The 19,114-nt window shown below is 36.8% G+C and overlaps 1 protein-coding gene across 1 annotated transcript; it reads left to right on the forward strand.

Annotated features, from left to right (window-relative positions):
• The first annotated feature begins 7,367 nt into the window (after positions 1-7,367).
• LOC104420795 lies at positions 7,368-8,918 on the forward strand. Its single transcript, XM_010032576.1, has 2 exons — positions 7,368-7,410; positions 8,197-8,918. The coding sequence occupies exons 1-2, from the start codon at positions 7,368-7,370 to the stop codon at positions 8,916-8,918; spliced, it is 765 nt and encodes a 254-aa protein (XP_010030878.1).
• The last annotated feature ends 10,196 nt before the right edge of the window (positions 8,919-19,114 follow it).

The raw sequence follows: 19,114 nt of genomic DNA on the forward strand, positions 1-19,114 counted from the left end.
CCTCGCTCTCTATTTTTCTTCGGCTCTTTTGCATTCCTTCTTCCGTTTTTTTGTAAGCTTGAATGAAGATTTCATAAGCCAAAACTCACCACGATACAAACTTCTTCTCCAGCATAACAAAGGTTCGATAAATCACATATACAGTTGAATAACAGATGACAAATCACGACAATCGATCAGCTTCAGAACCCAATTAGCAAAACTGACCGCATTTTCCACTCTAGATCGGCCTTCTGCTAACATAGTCATCTGCTAACAATTGAAATGTAATGTTTGAGAAAGCAATAGAATCATCATGCATTACTAGAACCCGAGAAGTAACCCGATTCAAGTCCAACGACATCTGCAGTCAAACACCACTCGGTTGCGTCGCAACCAAATGCACAGTAAAATACCACTTCCAGAAAAACCTGTTTTGCTGCTTATCACATATGTCGGGTCAATTTTCTTGATAAATATAATTTGCAATCTCCAACTTCTATAATATAACTTCTGAGATAACTAAATGAATTTTTTTATTTGTAATTTTTTTGAGAAATGTGCTCTAATAGGTAAGTAAGACCATGAATAGAACACCTTAAGATCATGGATTAAGAGGTTTCAAATTAGGTGCCTTCCTTGCTGTCTCTTCCGCTACACTCCCTCTCCTCTCTCCGTCGTTCGTCAACTTCCGGCATGGAAGAGGGTTGAACTAGTCTCTCTCTTGTTGATTTTATTTGTGTATATTTCTTCTTTTCTTATTTATTCTTCACTCTAGATCTAGATGTGGGAGATCTCTTTTTCCGATTGAATTTCAAATCTGAGAGTACAAACTCTCTCAATCTAGTTCTAAATCTATGAGCTATTCTCTCTTTCGATCTAGACTTGGGAGCTTAATAAATATGTTTTTGGGATTTAATGCCCTAGTGCTATATCCATGCGCAAGTCCTCTTCCTCTAGTTTCAATGGTAATCATAAGAGCTTTGGCATCTCACTAAATCATGTAGATAAGCTCTCTCAAGTGTCTATATGTTTCACGCAACCTGTTTTTGTTGTTTCCATTGTTTCCATACAACAATAATGTATAGGAAGCCAGACCTAAGTGTGCACCGCAAACTAGCAATGCCGTAGTTATTGGAGAAAACATTTCTATCTTATGCTCATCACTAATAAAAATACGAGATTCAGTGATCGGTCACCAAATATTTTGCTTCATAGATTTGTTCTTATGGAACAAGTGTGTCCTTACTTTTATTGGTGCTCTATTAATCCACTTTGTTATCTGGATTTGGTTTTATTTTGCAAACTTTGCTCTATTTCAATTTACTTTGCTATGAAATATATACACTATTTATATTTCGTTTCAAACGATTAATACAATTTTCTTTTGACCAAAAAAAAAAAAGTAGGTACTTTCCTTAAAGATCCTCCACGTTGAATGGAATCGACATGTTTGCTCTATACAACTTAGAATGGTGATACGAAAGTTATTCCATCATTTCAAAGATTATTACATATACTTTGCATTGATAAGTGCTTCTACCCTTCAAATTACTCGGAACAATTAATTTTATAAGCAACTTTTATTTTAGAAGAGCATTGCTAATCAACTGTAATTATTGCACAATTTAATTTATAAGCTAAACATAAGGATCTACGTTTAAAGCTCCTTGCTGAGTGCATCAAATTACCTCTTCCCCGCGATCGATTGTCTTCATTTTAAATATGATCACCCAGTGAATTAAATTAATTAAATAGCAGCGGTTGGATTTCGCATGATTGATGTTTAATTGTGTATTTCGACACAACTGCGTGTAGTCATGAGCTAGACCCATCGTCGATTGCGTGGGGTGCCTTGGGTTGGTGCCGAGTCATTTTGGTCCTAAAGAATCTGTACATACTTGGCTTGATTTAAGCAAATTTTTTTAGCTACGTTATTTTTGTGTATGTTTGTTGACACCTAAATTTTGGCGACCCATTTATTCATTTATCGTATTAAAAAATTAGGGATTAATTTTAACTCCTAAAAAAAATATCAGTTAATTAATTAATTGCATATCATATAGATTTAGGTGCATTTGCATTTTTGCATTTATTGGACCGATAGCATATGGGTTTAAATTAGTGGTTTTTAGCTTTAAATTGATAGACCGAACTAAACCCACGAATTGAGCAAATTGGCCCAAGTTTTTTATGATTAGAAATTATCTTGTGAAAATAGGAATTTGAAATTTTCCAGAATATGATGAATTTTTTGGATAGGTGAAAAAACAAATATTGCGTTTGGAAAAAGAATCTTTATGGATGTGAATTTGGAAAAAATTAAAACCCTAATCCTTGGCCTATAAATAAGTTAGTTTTTTGCGTAGGGTTTTGGGGGGCCACAGATATTGAATACACGGCCACGTTGAGAGACGAGATCGGCTCTTTCGGTCCCATCTCTGGGATTGCTCTATCACTGCGATCCATTAGTCATCATTGTTGCTGCCATACTTCCACTTCCACGTTGCTCCTGCAATTACCGGTGCCCAACAATTTCTGGCCTGCTGTTCCAGCCTTCAGTTCTTCTTCCACCAACGCACCGCCGTGCTCCGCCAGCATCACTCCAAACTTGACGACGAAGCTGCTGTCCAGACGTGTCATGAGCCCGATGCTCAGCAATTCCAGGCGAGTTCTTAGTCCAGCGAGCAATCCTCAGCAAAGTTCAATCACCGACACAGTGAGATCAAAATTTCGTGGCTGGTCTGGGTCGACTTCATCGAAAGATTCACGATTGGCGCGTAATCACTTCTTGAGAGACGATCCAGAGAGGAAAAGAGAGCAACCAAAAGCATAGAAAAAAGAGAAGCCTTTGAAGCGGTGCTCTTTGTTTGGAGTGGTCCAAGGCGAGAGAGACAGAGGAAGCTTTTTGCAAAAAAGACAAGAAAGGGGAAGCCGATCCTTCATCAATATCACATATTTGCAGTCCACTAATATTTTTTTCTTAATTCTTTTTTTCAGGTTCTGCCCACATCCTCATCATTGTAGAAAACCCCAAGGAGAGACCCCACATTTGAGTATTAACAAATCCCAAAAGGCTTCACGGAGAGTGATCAAGGAACAAATATCAAATCTCGTTGATTCAAATTTATTGCCAAGTAAAATGAAGGACTAGGTTATGAAACCTGAATGGCGAGAGAGCTCTCTCTCGCGAAATTCTTTCGTCTATGTTAGAGCTCTCTCTCGCGAAATGCTCGAGTTCTTCACTGTCATCCTCTACCTTTCCTTCTTCTCCTCCGTCCTCTCTCTGAACTTCACTTTCTGGTTGAATTCCCATCCCACTTCTCCGTAGAGTCTCAGCTTTCACCTGTTTTTTCTTCATCGTATTCACCTGTTTCTTCCGCTTGACTTGCATGTGAAGGTTCCAGCCCTCTCTGGTTTCATCGAAGCTTTTTTCTTCACTTTTCCTATGTCCGCTTGGTCCTGATCTTCTCCAATTGTTTCTGATTTTGATGGTACAGTGGAGTACGTCTTCGATCTTTGACATTTGACATGCAATCCAAAGGCGAACGTTTCTGCCATGGGCTTCGGTCAGTTGTACGTTTTCTGTGACTTGAAGGTTTACTATGGCTACCGATGAGAGTGATAGCCCCTCGCACATTGCTGCGCTGTGTCAACATCTGGGATGTTTATGCTCGGAACAAGAACTGGAGGTTTGGGATGGCGTACCTTCCTCTAACAAGCTCAAGGAGTGTCGCCTCATCCTGGTGGGTAACATCTTCACTAATCCTGCTGTAAATCTTCCTACATTTCAAATTACTATGAAGCGAGTGTGGCATGTTGATCAAATTGAGATCTCTCCTAGCACCGGTGGTCTGTATATAGTTAAATTTCGATCAGAAATGGAAAAACAGAGAATATTAGCTAGGAGTCCTTGGTTGTTCTCAGGCCATTTGGTCCATCTGCATCCTTGGCAACCCAATACACCTCTACATTGTTATGATTTCTCTAAATGTGCATTATGGGTACATGTCATAGGCTTACCTCTGGAGTGGAATACATAACAACTTCTCCGCAGGGCTGTTCAGCAGGTGGGTCGAGTTCTTGAAGTGAAACCAGATACTTCTGGGAGGGATCGAATTGAATTGGACCTGAAAGAACATTTACGATTAGGAAAGCTAATTCGTACAGAAGGAAAGACTTTATGGCTGGATTTTCGCTATGAACATCTATCACATTTCTGTTATTCCTGTGAAAAGCTAGGCCATTATACAGCAACATGTACAGAATATCCTTACGAGGAAGCTCAATTTGAAGGTTTATCGAAAATGGCTTATGGCCCGTGGTTTAGAGTTGAGGTCAGACAGCTTAGCCCATATTGGGATGCTTTTTATAACCCTCCAGATCATATAGAGCATATGGATGAGGCCGTACCTGAAACCCCCTAGCCATGCAATTATGCGATTGCCTATTCCAGCTCTGCCTCCTATAGTTCCTGTCTCAGAGGCTCCTGCTTCAACCCCTGTTATCCCCTTAGGTTCCTCCTCTCGGATGGACCCAGTCAATCCAATTATGCGAACTACTAACCTGGTACCTACAAGAGCCAAGTTGAAGAGTATTCAGCATCCTTCATTAGAGATCCCTAAACAAAAGAAACCAAAACTCCCTCGAACGATCACTGCTGTGGGATCAGGTAAGAAACATAAGAGATACTCCCCGTATGAAACTCGAGTGGGCTACTCTTCAGATTTGGATGAGACTCAGCTCTTGGGTACTCCTGTGTTTGCGGCAGAAGAACCTACACATTGGGTATTGGCGGCTGGCCCTCAACAGCCACCGCATCTCAAATGAAACTACTAAGCTGGAATTGTCAGGGGTTGGGCAATCCCCTGACAATCCAAGCCCTTAAGGCTGTTTTAGCCTCTAAAAAGCCCGATATAGTGTTCTTAATGGAAACTAATAATGTAGAGTAAGTTGTAAAGAGATTACAGTGTCAGTTTCATTTCACTCACTCCTTTTTAAGGGATCCAGTAGGCTTGGCTGGTGGACTCGCTGTATTTTGTACTGACCTTTTTGATATTACTCTGTTGCATTCGGAGGAGAATTATTTAGATCTCATCTACTTTGATACTGGTGCTGCTGCTTCTATGCATTTAACATGTCTACATGCCCCTTCAACTTATCAAGCTAGGCAGGAGTTTTGGGATACTATCAGAGACATCTGTGCAGCAAATTCCTTACCTTGGTTGTGTGTGGGGGATTTCAATGACTTTCTTTTCCCCTGGGAGAAAATAGTAAAAAGACCAACTATTTACTCTCGTATGGCATCCTTTCGAGCTATGATTAGTGATTGTTCTTTACTAGAGTTGGAAATTAAAGGGTGTGAATTTACCTAGTCTAATAATAGAATAGGGATGACCTAGTAAAGGAGAAAGTAGATCGAGTTTTCTGCTCTTTGGAGTGGCGGTTGTCGTATCCTTCTGCAGAAGTGCTAGCGCTTCCACTAATAGGCTCGAATCACTGTCCTGTTCTGCTGAACACTTCTTCTCAACCTGTCAAGCGAATAAAGACTTTCAATTATGAAGCTTTCTGGAGTCAAGATTAAGAGTGCAAATCAGTAATTCAAAATTCCTGGCAAAGCAGTATTACCTCTCTGGTCTCTAAACTGCAGGCAGTTTCTCACAAGTTAGCAAGCTGGAGTAAATCTCAGTTTAGCAATGGCCATCTACGCATACTTCATTTACAGCACCAACTACAGACAATCACCAACAGAAAATTCTATCAAAATAACGATAAGGAGTTGGCCAATTCCATCCGAGAGGAAATTCAAAAATTTTGGCATCAAAAGGAGCAGTTATGGGCTATGCGTTCACGTATTAACTGGCTGAAGTGGAGAGATAAAAATTCAAAAAAATTTCATGCCAGTACAGTGCAAAGAAGACAATGAAACAGAATATGTATGCTTAAGGATGAAAATCAGAACTGGATAAGGGAGCTAGAACAGCTAAAGGCGATGACTTTGGGTTTCTTTTCTCAATTATACCGGTCAGTGGGATATCATGACTTTGGCCCCTTTTTACAACAATGTCTTGAAGTGGTAACAACATAAATGAATGAACAATTGCTAAAAGTGGTAACATAAGAGGAGGTATACCAGGCTACTTTTCAGCTGGGTGCTTCCAAGGCTCTAGGGCCAAATGGCCTTAACGGCCTTTTCTTTCAGCATCACTGGAATATCATCAAAGCAAATGTCATTAAAACAGTTCAAGATTTCTTCACTTCAGGTAATATGCCTCCTAGTTTGAACAGAACAATAATTGCACTAGTTCCTAAGGTTCATCATCCAGAAAGCATTGATCAGTACCGTCCCATAAGTCTTTGTAATTTTGCTTATAAGATCATTTCAAAAGTTATGGCTAACAGACTTAAACCTTGGCTTCCTAGCTTGATATCTAAAGAACAAGCAGGTTTTGTTAGTGACAGGCAGATCCAAGATAACATAATGGTGGTGCAAGAAGTGCTACATCAGTTTAAAGTGAGAACATGCAAGAAACGATTCAATCTTCTTCTAAAAACTGATATGCAGAAAGCGTATGACAGGGTTGAGTGGGATTTCCTCAAAGCTTACTTGTAGCAGTTGGGTTTTAATGACAGATGGGTTACTTTGGTCATGGCTTGCATCACAACGACCTCTTTCAGTGTTCGTTTTAATGGGGAATAGCTCTCTTATTTTCAACCTACTAGAGGCATTCGACATGGTGACCCCCTCTCTCCATATATTTTCATTCTTCTTGCCAATGTTCTATCAATTCTCATTACTCAAGCTGTGGATATGGGTCAACTACAGGGAATTAAATTCAATAGAGCCTGTCCTATTTTGTCCCATCTGTTCTTCGTTGATGACTCAGTTTTCTTCCTAAAAGCCACAGTTTCTGAATGCCAAAATTTTGCAAATATTCTAAACCAGTATTGTCTAGCTACGGGTCAGCTCATCAATAGGAACAAATCTGGTCTGTTTTTCAGCAAAAATTGCCTGTTGACTTTACAAAACAATTTAGCAAGAGAACTTAGAATACCTGTGGTAAGTCGTTATGGGAAGTACCTAGGAATCCCCTCAGACTGGGGTCGCTTGAAACGAGAGATGTTTTCCTGGATTCTGGCCAAAGTAAATTGCTAAATTAGCTGGCTGGAAGGAAAGACTCTTATCAAAAAGTGGCAAGGAAATTCTGCTGAAGTCAGTAATTCAGGCATTACCTCAGTATGCCATGTCCATCTTCAAGCTGCCCCTGTCACTCTGCAAATTAATAGAAAGGAAGATATCAGCATTCTGGTGGAGCAATAACAATAGCAAGTCAGGGATTCATTGGCGAAATTGGACAGATTTAAAACTATCAAAAGACTCTGGGGGAATGGGATTCCGAGATCTTATTAATTTCAATAAGGCAATGCTTGGTAAGCAAGCTCGGCGTCTTTTTCAACAACCTACTGCTATATGGAGTCAGCTTTTCAAAGGCTTGTATTTCAGGAATTCTTCTTTTCAAAGTGCGTAATTAAGCTATCGTCCTTCATGGAGTTGGCAGAGTCTATTAAAGGGAAGAGAAACCATTCTTCCTAGACTTCGATGGTTAGTTGGGGATGGCTCCAAGATTAATATCAGAGAAGACATTTGGCTTCCAATTGGTAAATTAAGAGGAACAGCAGCTTAGGGTGAACCAGTTGTAGTCGCTGATCTAATTGATTCATCTCATACCACATGGAATTCCAATCTTATTTATAACCTCTTTGATGTCCAGGTTAGTGAAGAGATTTTAAAACTCCCTATTAATCCTTCACTTCTTAATGACCAATTGGTTTGGACTGCTACTTCATTAGGCGTTTACTCAGTAAAAAGTTGTTACCATTATGTGTCTTCAACCCAACATACCCAACACATTATAGCCTCAACCTCTTATCAAAATCCTGTTAAGCTATGGAGGAAAATATGGCATATGAAAACTGCTCCTAAAATACGTGTTTTTATGTGATTAGCTAGTCAAGACACCCTTGCCACAAAAGCAAACCTTTTTCACAGACATATCTCCCCTACCCCTATTTGTAGCCTTTGCAACCAAAACGTACCCGAGACTATTAAACACCTCTTTTTCTATTGCACATGGACTAGTGACATCTGGACTCATACTGAGATTAGGGTTCGGATCTCACTTACCACTGTGCAATGTTTTGATGCGTGGGTTGCAGCCAAGGCTACTAATTCCAAGGCTTCCCCTGTTTTTGAGGTGCTCGTCGATTTGCTGTGGGAGATCTGGTGCCAGCAAAATAATGCAATCTTAAGGCAGCAGAATCCAGACCCAATCCAAGCTGTCGAGAACACCCTAACTCAGAGTCGGATCTTGATGATTGTCGACCCATCTGCGCAGGGTCATCAAAAATCAGCTTTGAGCCCAGATCGACGATGGACACCTCCTACAAAAGGTAGCATCAAATGTAACATTGATGGGACTTTTCATTCAGGGAGTGCGGAAGGATCAATGGCGTATATTTCCAGGAATTTTAAAGGAATACTTACTAATGTTTTTACTCGAAGCTCTCCAACACAATCGGCCTTCCAGGCAGAGATTTACGCCCTCATTCTGTCGATCCAACATCTAATCCAGCAGGCGCTTAATCTGGAGCGCCTTTTCATGGAGTCGAACTGCCTGCTGTTGGTGGAGATTTTCGCGGAGAAGAAGACGCCGCCATGGACGGAGCGCCACCTCTTCACTGAACTTGAAGATTTGCTCACTCGATGCCCTAATCTCTCACTTCAGCATTGTCACAGAGAAGCAAATGCAGCTGCTGATTGGGCTGCAAAAGCCCACCGAAATCAAGGCCCGGCCCGCAACTGGAATATATTCCCTCCTTTCATTTTGCAGGATATTGTATATAGTGATGCTTTAGCTTCTGGTTGTGTTCCTGTTTAATCTAATATATTGGTAGTTTCGACCCAAAAAAAAAAAAATTTATTGCCAAATTTCCAGTGACGTCCTCATCAGTTGCCGTGCTAGTCCTTCGCCATATTGTCGCACCAAGTGAGTTCCCCCAAGCCCCGCCATCCTTGCCATGGCGTGCGCCGACCCGAGACCCATTTGTTGTGCCGAGCCTCACCCACAAGCTATTCCCGGTCATCTGTCAAGCCGATTCCGTCAAGCTCGAATGTGGCAATAATTCTTGCAATATTAGGTAATTATTTTATCCAAATTTGATTTCGGTATTTTATTGCCTAATATGTGTCTATTAATATCCAGTGTTCATATCCATGGGTGATAGACATAACTTTCAATTATGATTTATTTCCTAATTCGCAACCGCATATAATATTTGATTCCACCTATAAAGCTTTAGATGGAATTATTGATCATGCGAGAATAAAATTGATATCTTGATCTTTAAGGCTTAAGATCAATTTATCGATTTTATTAGCGAAATAGTCAAGTTTCAAATTCAAACGATGGATAATATCTTTGATGACCGTGAATGATTTGGTGCTTATCTTTTAATTGCTTTATTTATCCCAAAAGTACAAAAAAAAATGCATTTGCATATCATGTAGATTAGAATTGATTTCCTATATAGAATTGCATGATAGAATAGTTAGATTCTTTTCTGGTTATATTAGAATGCATGTTTAGATGATATCTAGGTTAGATAATATCTTGGAATTAGATTGCATGTCAAGATAAATTTCTAAGTTAAGATAGGATTCAGATTGGTCTATTTCCTAACTTAAAATAGATAATGTCTCGCTTTAGTTAGATTTCAATTTTTTAGCAATTTTAATTACGATTTTTATAAAAAAAAAATACAAAAAAAATCATGCGTATGTCGTGTAGGATTAGTTTCATGGAATGCACGTGATCTAGTAATTGTTGCATTTCTTTAATTTCGAATTTCATGAAAATGGGAAAAAAAAAACTTAGAGTTAGGGCATTCTTTGCACGTTATTGCATACTAGGGTAGATTGCATGCTTATTAAGAAAATAAAAATCATGTGCATATCATTAGGATTAGATTCATGAAATGCATGCCATTTAGTGATTGTTGCTAGGTCCATTTAATTAGAAATTGCACGTCATTAGAATTAGGTCATTTAGTTAATATTGCATTGCATATCGCATGATTTTCATTAATTAAGTGAAAACAAAAAAATTGCGTGTTAATTAGAAACCATATCTAGGGTTGTTGATGTGGATTTTAATTTAACATTGCAGATGCTTTCGTTACTTCGAGGTAAGTTTTGCAATTTAGTCATTATTTATCTGGGTGTTAAATTGGTGGATTGCGCACCCGCATGATCACCTCACATGTTAGAAAAATAGATTTAAAATTAATTTAAGCTGCCTGCAAAAACATTTTTGAAAATAAAAGAATGGTACCGAAAAGGCATTAGAGAAATCTAGTGTAACCAAGTCCCCGTACCCAAAGTCTCTGGTTCGTAGAAGTAAAATAATCCTCCCATTATTTTACTTGGGTTTCTAATCGACCCACCAAGAATAGATTAGTAGCGACTCCTAAATAAAACTCATTTGCATGTTAAAAACCTGAACATTAAGTCGCGAATTGGTATGGGCTTGGAAGAGCCCGAGTTAAGTCTAGGCTTAAAATCCATTAGCCAAACCCTAAGTGGTTCACACCCAAAATTTAGGTCGCGACAATGTTGTTGACGATAATTAAGTAAATTTAATGTGTGTTACAAAATTGGAAAATCATAATAAAATGTACAGATTGAAGTGCGAGCAATTCATGGGGATGGGCGGGTCGCTATTAATCTCACCTCATCTTAATTACAAGTTATATATTAAGATTTAATTATTATATCATATAACCTACTATAATTTGCTACACTCTTATAGTGTGTGTGTGTGTGTATCAATATAGACAGGTAGAATTAACCTCATGGGATTGTGATTTTTTTAATTAGAGAATATGAATAAGTTTACAGCAGAATAATTCATTATTTTGTTAAAAATTTATCAAATACATTAATAAAATTCAAAAAAAATTAATGAAAATATTTTCTATCACGCTGTCCCCGGAGGACGTGCCCCACGCTGCCCCACATATGGTGATTGGGAACTACCGCCAATAATCGCACTGCATAGCTTTTTGAAAATATTTAGTAGTTGATTGCATTTCGTAAAAAGGGTTTAAGAGTTTTAACGTAATCTTTCTTTCCTATGTTTATCATATGAGCAAGGTAATCGCAATTGGTAGAACTTCCGATGATCATCAACTTTTGTCTTAATCCTCCTCCTGCTTCTTTTTTAACTTAAATAAGGCACTGCTAGAATGATTTTGCGATCATCAAATCACTCTTTCCACAAATTGTCACACTAACAGAGGTAAAGGTGGCAAATCATAATAAGGATGAGCTTGAACAAGTTAGAGATTTATCGAGAAGAATCCTATATGACACCATGGAGCTAATTTATATGATGATTCAAATTAACACACTGTCACTGATATTTAATTGAAAAATATTTCAATCAATGCGAAATGACAAAAATAACTAATACTAGATTTGATGATAGGAATTGTCAACCATCCTAATTAGAGCATGAAACAGTCAATTTTTTTGTCTTGGATGTTGAGCGGAATAAGCACGTAAAGATCCCTAATCACAGAGGAGCGATTTGGGTTCAAATTCACGATGAGTACGTGGAAAATAATGTGTATGGAGTGTCCAATGGTTACTAAGATCAACATATTATAATCCTTTCACAAAGAGGTTTTGTTGACATTAAACGAATATTGCCAATGGGAGCCCAAGCACGTCTTTTGGGCTTTCAGATTGGAAAAAAGAAAGGTGGAAATACTGGTGCAAGAATTATAGCCTTAAGAGGCCATCTTAAGCTGCCTCGTACTTCAAACCGATTTTGTGGGTCCAACATCTATCGGAAAGAACTATTGTAGGGTCAACACAGCTTCCATATAAGTTATTGTCTGTGAGGGCGTTCAATATGTAGCTTACGCTGCTCAACCAATACATAGCACTTCACTCATTCCTTCTTGTCTTCCCTTAGCGAATTAATACCCAATTTATGCTTGTAAAATGGGACACTCGCGTCTCAATTGTACAGAATTCCGTTGTTCTTGTATTCTTTTTGTCGCCCTTCTCGAGTTGTGCTTTGGTGTAGTTGCTTGCTTTCAAGACTGAAATGACTAGTGACCCTCTTGAGTTACTTCACTCATGGAACAACAGCACCAACTTCTGCCGATGGCTGGGGGCAATATGTAGTCATCGATGCCACAAAGTCACAATACTAAACCTCAATTCCCAAGAACTATCGGGAATCATTTCTCTTCACATTGGGAACCTTAGCTTGTTGAGAGAACTACGGCTCCAAAACAATAGGTTCGGCCTTGAACCACAAATTGGCCAATTGCATTGGCTCCAAATCTTGTGGTTATCCATGAATTCACTAACGGGCGAGATCCCCAAGAATATATCAAGGTACTCAAATCTTGTGGTTCTCCACCTTACATACAATCAGTTAATTGGAGGGAGTCCAATGCAGCTAGGCTCCTTGTCAAATGTTAATTTTATCAGCTTCAATATAAACCAATTAACTAGTAGCGTCTCTTCATCCATAACTTATCATCTTTGGAAGGAATATATTTTTCCGACAACAGTTTGAGTGGGATTATTCCCCAATCTCTAGGTCGACTAACCAAGCTACAAGTACTCCACTCGGGATTCAACTGGCTTTCAAGTGGCATTTCACCTTCAGGCTTCAACTTGTCTTCATTGATTGCATTCGACTTATCTTTTAACCAAATTCACGACAATCTTCCTATAAATATAGGATTCACTTTCTCGGACCTTCATTTTCTTAGCATTGCTTATAAGCACTTTGTTGGATCAATTCCTTCGTCAGTATCCAATTCCAAAAATCTAAAAGTGCTCCAACTTTCGAGCAATGAGCTCTCTAAGAAAGTCCCTTCATTGGTGAATTTATATAACCTTGAGCAGGTGAGGATGCTAGTTTAGGCTCCACTTTACTTCCATTAAACTGGATTAACATAGGCTTTGGTGTTCCCAAATAGACATGAATTGAACCTTTCTTTTCTACAATGAACACTTTCAGAGAAGGCTTACTCTACAATTATCCCGGGAGTGGAGGGTCTAATGACGATGATTTGAGCTTTCCTTACTCCCTAACCGATGCCGCTAACTAAATGGCATTGGTGGCACATAGCAATAGATTGGGTGGGACGCTTGCAATATACATCAGTGATTTTTCTACGACAAGAGCTAATTCCTCAATGTTTCACCAAAGGAATTAGCTCTTTCCAACAACAGTTCCTTTGGTGAAATCCAAAGTTCTTAGAGGCATTTTGGTTTTTTGGAAAAGCTGAATCTATCTTACAATCATTTGGAAGGCCCACAATTTTTAGGAATTAAAGGCCCTATGGAGGATTGCCTAAATTTACGCTTCCTAAGTGTGTATCTCAAAATGCCAAAAGTAGCAGAGGAGTCCATAAGTTGAAACTTACCATCGTCATCGTTTTCGGTCTTCTCAGAATACTTCTCATTGTCACTTTACTATATCTATGTTGGTTAAAGCAGAAAAGAAATGAAATATTGTGAAAGTATTGACAGGTTGCTCATGCATTAATTATAAGATCTTTTTATGGTATTAACCTTTTTTTTCTATTTTTGGTATGATGTTGTTGTATTTACTATAAATAATAATTAAATTTATTAATTTAAATCTAGACCTAATTAGAGAGATTAAATTTGCAAGGTAACAAATCAGCAATTAAAAGCTTAGAGGTTGAATGTATTCAACTTCTTGTTCAGATTGATTCTTTTTGATTGATTATTTCTAGGGTTAATACCATAAAATAAAAAAATAAAAAATAAATAAAAACCCAAACTAGTATATCTGTAACAAATTTACCATAAATTAATATTTTTTACAACCAAAAACTCTAAAAATAGTACACCTATAACAAATTTATACTCAATTAATTTTGGTTAAATTTTACTGTCAAATTACTAAATTTGATGACATGTGGCAATTGATGGATATACTAATTTGGGGTTTTACCTCCGTTTGTCATAGGTATATCAATTTGTGGTTTTCCGTGATACGAATCTAATTTGATGGAAACTAATAGATGGTAAATTTATCATAAATATATCGGTTTTGGGTTTTTTGTGGCCAAAAAATTAGTTTATGATAAATTTATCGCAAATATATTGATTTATGATTTTTTGTGGTATTAACCCTTATTTCTAAAAACACAAAGATCATATAAATCTTTAAACGTTATTTCGACAGATTTTGTGACGAGGACTAGACGATCTTTAGGTATAATGTGGCAATAAGAAATATAATATGCACACAAAAAAAAAAAATTGGGAGAGGTTCATTCTTAGAATTAATCTTTGGGAGGGACCTATCTTGATAGTAAAGGTGGGAAGTTTATTTCAATTTTGTCTGCGCCCTTTTTGCTATGATCTAGACTAATGGAGAGTAGGTCTCTCCAGAGTCTATTTTGATGAAGAGGTTGCCATTAGAAATTCAGCATTTGGGAAAATAACTTGCATAGTTTCGACCGAAATCCATTGATCACAACACCCAAAGTAAGAGCATCCAAGAAGCCAAGAAGGTTCTTGGTGGAAGAAAATAAGAGAGACGTAACTGGGAACCGTATTTAATTGGGAACTATGGACGCTCGCAAAACAGATACATGTATTTGTCAAACTAAACTCATACCAAAGGAAATAATTTCTCTGTTTTTTCAATTATATTAAGATTACGTTACAACAGACTATGATAGCTAGATCAATTTCAATACACGCGTTTGTCAAACTAAACTCATACAAATGGAAAGAATTTCTCCAGTTTTTTTTTTTTGGACTCTCTCAGGAAAAAATTAAAAGAAAAACAGTCCAAAACCCAACCATGCCTTTCCAGGTTTGCTCAGTGTAGGGTAAATCAATTTTAAATCAGATTGAACTAGCCGTTTGATCAAATTACGATTGAACATTCGATATGGTTCTTATCATGATAATGTTGGAACATCAAATCAGTCAAAAATCATTTCATATTTAATGATGTATTTCAACTGGTTTATAATTTTATTACGATGTCTAGATAATTTTTTTTTCTATTCGTACTTTAAAAAAAAAATACTTCGAGCCAGTTCAATCTATTTAAGCAAACCTACTCATGATCGATGGCCTGGATTTGCCCGAGAAAAAAGAAGGCCTGAAGTCCGACCATGCCTTTGCCAAGCTTGAAAAGAATCAGTCCAGGCCTGAGCAATCGGATAACAGTTGGTCACCGGGTTTGGTTCATATTATCATACGCTAGAGCATCAAGCCAGTCAAAAACCTAATTTAAACCTTTTTTTCTTAAATTAAGGGTTCGTTCGTTTCACAAAAAAAAAGCAATTTCCAGAAAATATTTTCTCATAAGTCATTTTCTTCAATATTTTCTAGTGTTCAGCTAAAACTTGAAAATGTTTCGAAAAAAAAAATTTCCGATGTTCAGTAAGGAAAATATTTTCTAAGACTTCACCACTTAGGCATGCATCACTTACCAACCTATAAATCCATCAAATATGAAGTTGCCTTTAAATCCGGGCAAACTTACTTCATATTTTTGTTCCCTCATATCGTCAAACGCCCATCTACTCTAAAAAATATTCATATGGATTTTTAAAAAAAGCAAAAGGGAAAAGAAGCAAAGTATGTACAACTCAAATGAGAATCTTCTAGTTGAGTGGTCTATTCTCCTATCATTGCGTCTTTTGTTATCTAATAAACAAAAGAAAAAAAGCAAAGTATCTGCGTTTGATTCAAGATTTGAGGGCTTTCAGGCCTGAAAGCCCTTTGGAGAAATCTTTGGACCATTTGGTTTAATTTTGAAACCGACTTTCAACTTTCAACTTACCTTCAAAATGCTGAAAACCCAAATAGTATGGACTAGCTTTAGGCTTTCAACATTCCGCCGAATGCTGAAATTATTTTTTCCCTTCCAAAAGTACCCTCACTAATTCTTCATATTTTCGACTTTGCCCCTGATTATTATTATTTTTAATTGAAAAAGGAGGCAGCCTTTCACTAGACCGGCGAAGGGCTATGGCCGCCAACGAGCCAAATCTGGCGTCGGCTGCCGTCGGCTGAGGTCGCCTGAGGTTGGGCTCTTTGACAACCGTAGCCCTTCGCCGATCCGGCGAAGGGTTTAATTCAATTTTCAAAAAAAAAAAAAATACATATATTATACCCATCAAAACCTATTGCGAAAGTCTTTTTTTACCAAACGCACATTCAACTCAAAATCCATTTGCAAAAAAAATTTACTAAACGCAATTGCATTTCCCCAAATAGCTTTGGGCTTTCAGCATTTGCATTTATGCTAAACCAAATGCAGCCGTAAAACCCTTTACTTGAGTAATGTAGAGTAAATAAAGAAAAGGATAAGCAAGAGTGCAAAGTGCAAGCTTGAGATCAACGAGCTAGAGATTCGCCTAGCAACGGCCGACGACTAGCCAAGAAAGAAGAAAATGGGAAACAAAGAAAAAAATGAAATAGAAAAGAAAAAGGAAATTAAAAATAATTCAAATTAAAAAAGAAAAAGAAATTAAAAAAATAAGAAGAAGAAAGGGAATGAGGAAGTGAGGATTTATAGAGGAGTGAAATAAGAGAGATCAAGTGAGAAAAATGTTTTCCACTTTTCAAAAGTGAAAAACATTTTCCCCTAATTTAGAATACCTTTCTTCTTTCATGAAAAACATTTTTCCTAAGGAATTCATTTTCTGTGAAATAAACGCCGGAAAATCCGGAAAACATTTTTCCGGAAATTATTTTTCATGAAACGAACGGAGCCTAAATTTAGGTTGTGCATGTGAGCAATCCGGCGAAAAAAAAAAAAACCAACAAAAAGATTATTAGAAAAGCACATTTACGATTTTTCACAAAAATAACAAATATATAATTTTCGAATTTCCAAAAGATTACAGGAACCGATGCCGACATATCCCTAAATTTTATGAAATCTCCTTAAAGAACTTAGGAATCACACATGACAAGATAGAAGAGCTTTATTTCTGTCACTGTTAAAAAAACTAACCTATTTTATGGAGAAAACTCATTACAGTATGTGAAATATGTTATAATTTTAGGTTAATATTATGAAAAGCTCTAAATTGATACATATGTGATAAATTTACAATAATTAATTTTTTTATCACAAAAAAATCAAATAAATACATATATAATAAATTTACCCTGCTTTAATTTTAATCAAATTTTATTGTCAAATTATTAAGTTAAATGATACATGACAATGACGATTATACAAGTTTAAGGTTTTACCTAGTTTGTCACAAGTGTGGCAATATGTGAATTTTTTTTTTTTTTTTGGTATATTAATCCAATTTAACAAAAACTAACTTAGATAAATTTGTCATAAACATACGAGTTTAGATTTTTTTAGTCGTAAATTAGTTTGGGTAAATTTATTATAGGTGCACCAGTTTAAAGTTTTTGGTAGAGAAAAATTAGTTTTGACTAAATTTGTCACAAATGTATTAATTTATAATTTTTTGTGGTATTAATCCTAAAATTTTGTCCAAGCAAGAATAAAATAAGAAAAATAGTAATAAAAATAATTATTAAAAAAAAAAAAGAGGCAAAGTGGAGAGGAACTGCATAAGAATCCCTCATTAGATCAAATAACCGGCCCAACCCGCGATTATCGGTGGTGGAAGTAATGATGACGCCCCAATGTTAATGACAGAAGAGCAAGAAAAGTGTCATTAGCATGCTAAAAGAGGTTGTGCACTCTATATTATAATAAATAAATAAAAAAATCTAAAGAACTCTTGAAGAATCTGCTCCGTTAGAACGATGGTGAAAAAAAAAAAAAAAAAGCAAAAGTGACTTTTTGTTGGAGTTTGCTTTCAACTGAGGACAGATCAAAGTGGCACATTAAAGATGACAACAAAGAAATTAATTTGAAAAGTGGTCCTAATGTCCTAAAAAAGTTTATGGTTGTTTCTCATTCTATTTTCTCTAGGGCTCATTGTAAAAGATCAACCCCGTCATTTTCGAGAAGAAGGAGAGAGAAGTAGGTGTGGTTTCTTAGACTTTTTGATCATGATTCATGTCCTAACCTAAAAATGAGATCTTGATTTTTAGTCCTAATCATTGAAAAGAAAGCCCTAGCCCAAGGACAAGAGGTTAATGATGTCGCCTTGGGAACACCCATTAGAGGAAACTTCTCTTGTACCACATGTTTTAAGTAAATTTCTCACGATATTTAACATATAATCAACTGATCTACATTGATTAATCATATGCCATCATTACAAATAAAGATATTTCCACGTAATTAAGATGAAATGTGGTACAAGACATGTAATGTATTTGATAATAATAAAACTCTAGAATCAAATTTCCATCTATATGCCTAACAAAAAGGTGCAAAATGTTAGCTAGGTGATTGGCAATATGGGAATGAGCTAGATAAATGATGTCGTGGCTAATGCGACAAAGTGCTTGCGCAAGTATGTAAGTAATTTGACATTTTTTCGAAAATATAATTTTGATAAGATGATATGATTGTCTTGAGAGTACATATGGCCAGACAAAGCTAGGGATGCTACATGTTAGCCTGGCAAAATAATTGGTGTTCAATGTAGCATTTGCATAATAACAAAATTGGTCTGCATCTACGACGACCCTCTAGGAATTAAATGCAGAAATGTAGCTTGCATCGGCTCCACTACCTATGGAGGGTATAGGGCGAAATAAATAAATAAAAAAAGTTAAATTTATAGTATTAAAGCTTCTTTGTACCGTCAAGATGCAAATTATTTCATTTTGACGAACGGTCTCACTCAACCCTTGGTCTCACTCAACCCTTTTGTACATACGCTCGTTTTGATGCCATCGTTTTCTTAATCGATCACTCGAGTCATGATTTTCTCAATCAACCACTCGAGTGTTGGAAAACTCGAAATCACATCAAAATCAAAAGACATTGGTGGCGAACCTCATATTTAAAAAAGTGATATTGATCAAATGATCAATTAAAAAGTCATAACACTGAACCAAATGTTATTTAAGAATTGCAACACTCGTGCGACTAATGGCAATGTT

The sequence above is a fragment of the Eucalyptus grandis genome, chromosome 9 (genome assembly GCF_016545825.1).
Source record: "Eucalyptus grandis isolate ANBG69807.140 chromosome 9, ASM1654582v1, whole genome shotgun sequence".
Taxonomy (NCBI): Eukaryota; Viridiplantae; Streptophyta; class Magnoliopsida; order Myrtales; family Myrtaceae; genus Eucalyptus; species Eucalyptus grandis.

Bases quoted from the DNA above. Each gene is read 5' to 3' on its own strand.
- LOC104420795 (XM_010032576.1), top strand. From the start codon at position 7,368: ATGGGATTCCGAGATCTTATTAATTTCAATAAGGCAATGCTTG. The intron at 7,411-8,196 runs GTAAGCAAGCTC...CGTGGGTTGCAG, and splicing joins TTTCAATAAGGCAATGCTTG to CCAAGGCTACTAATTCCAAG.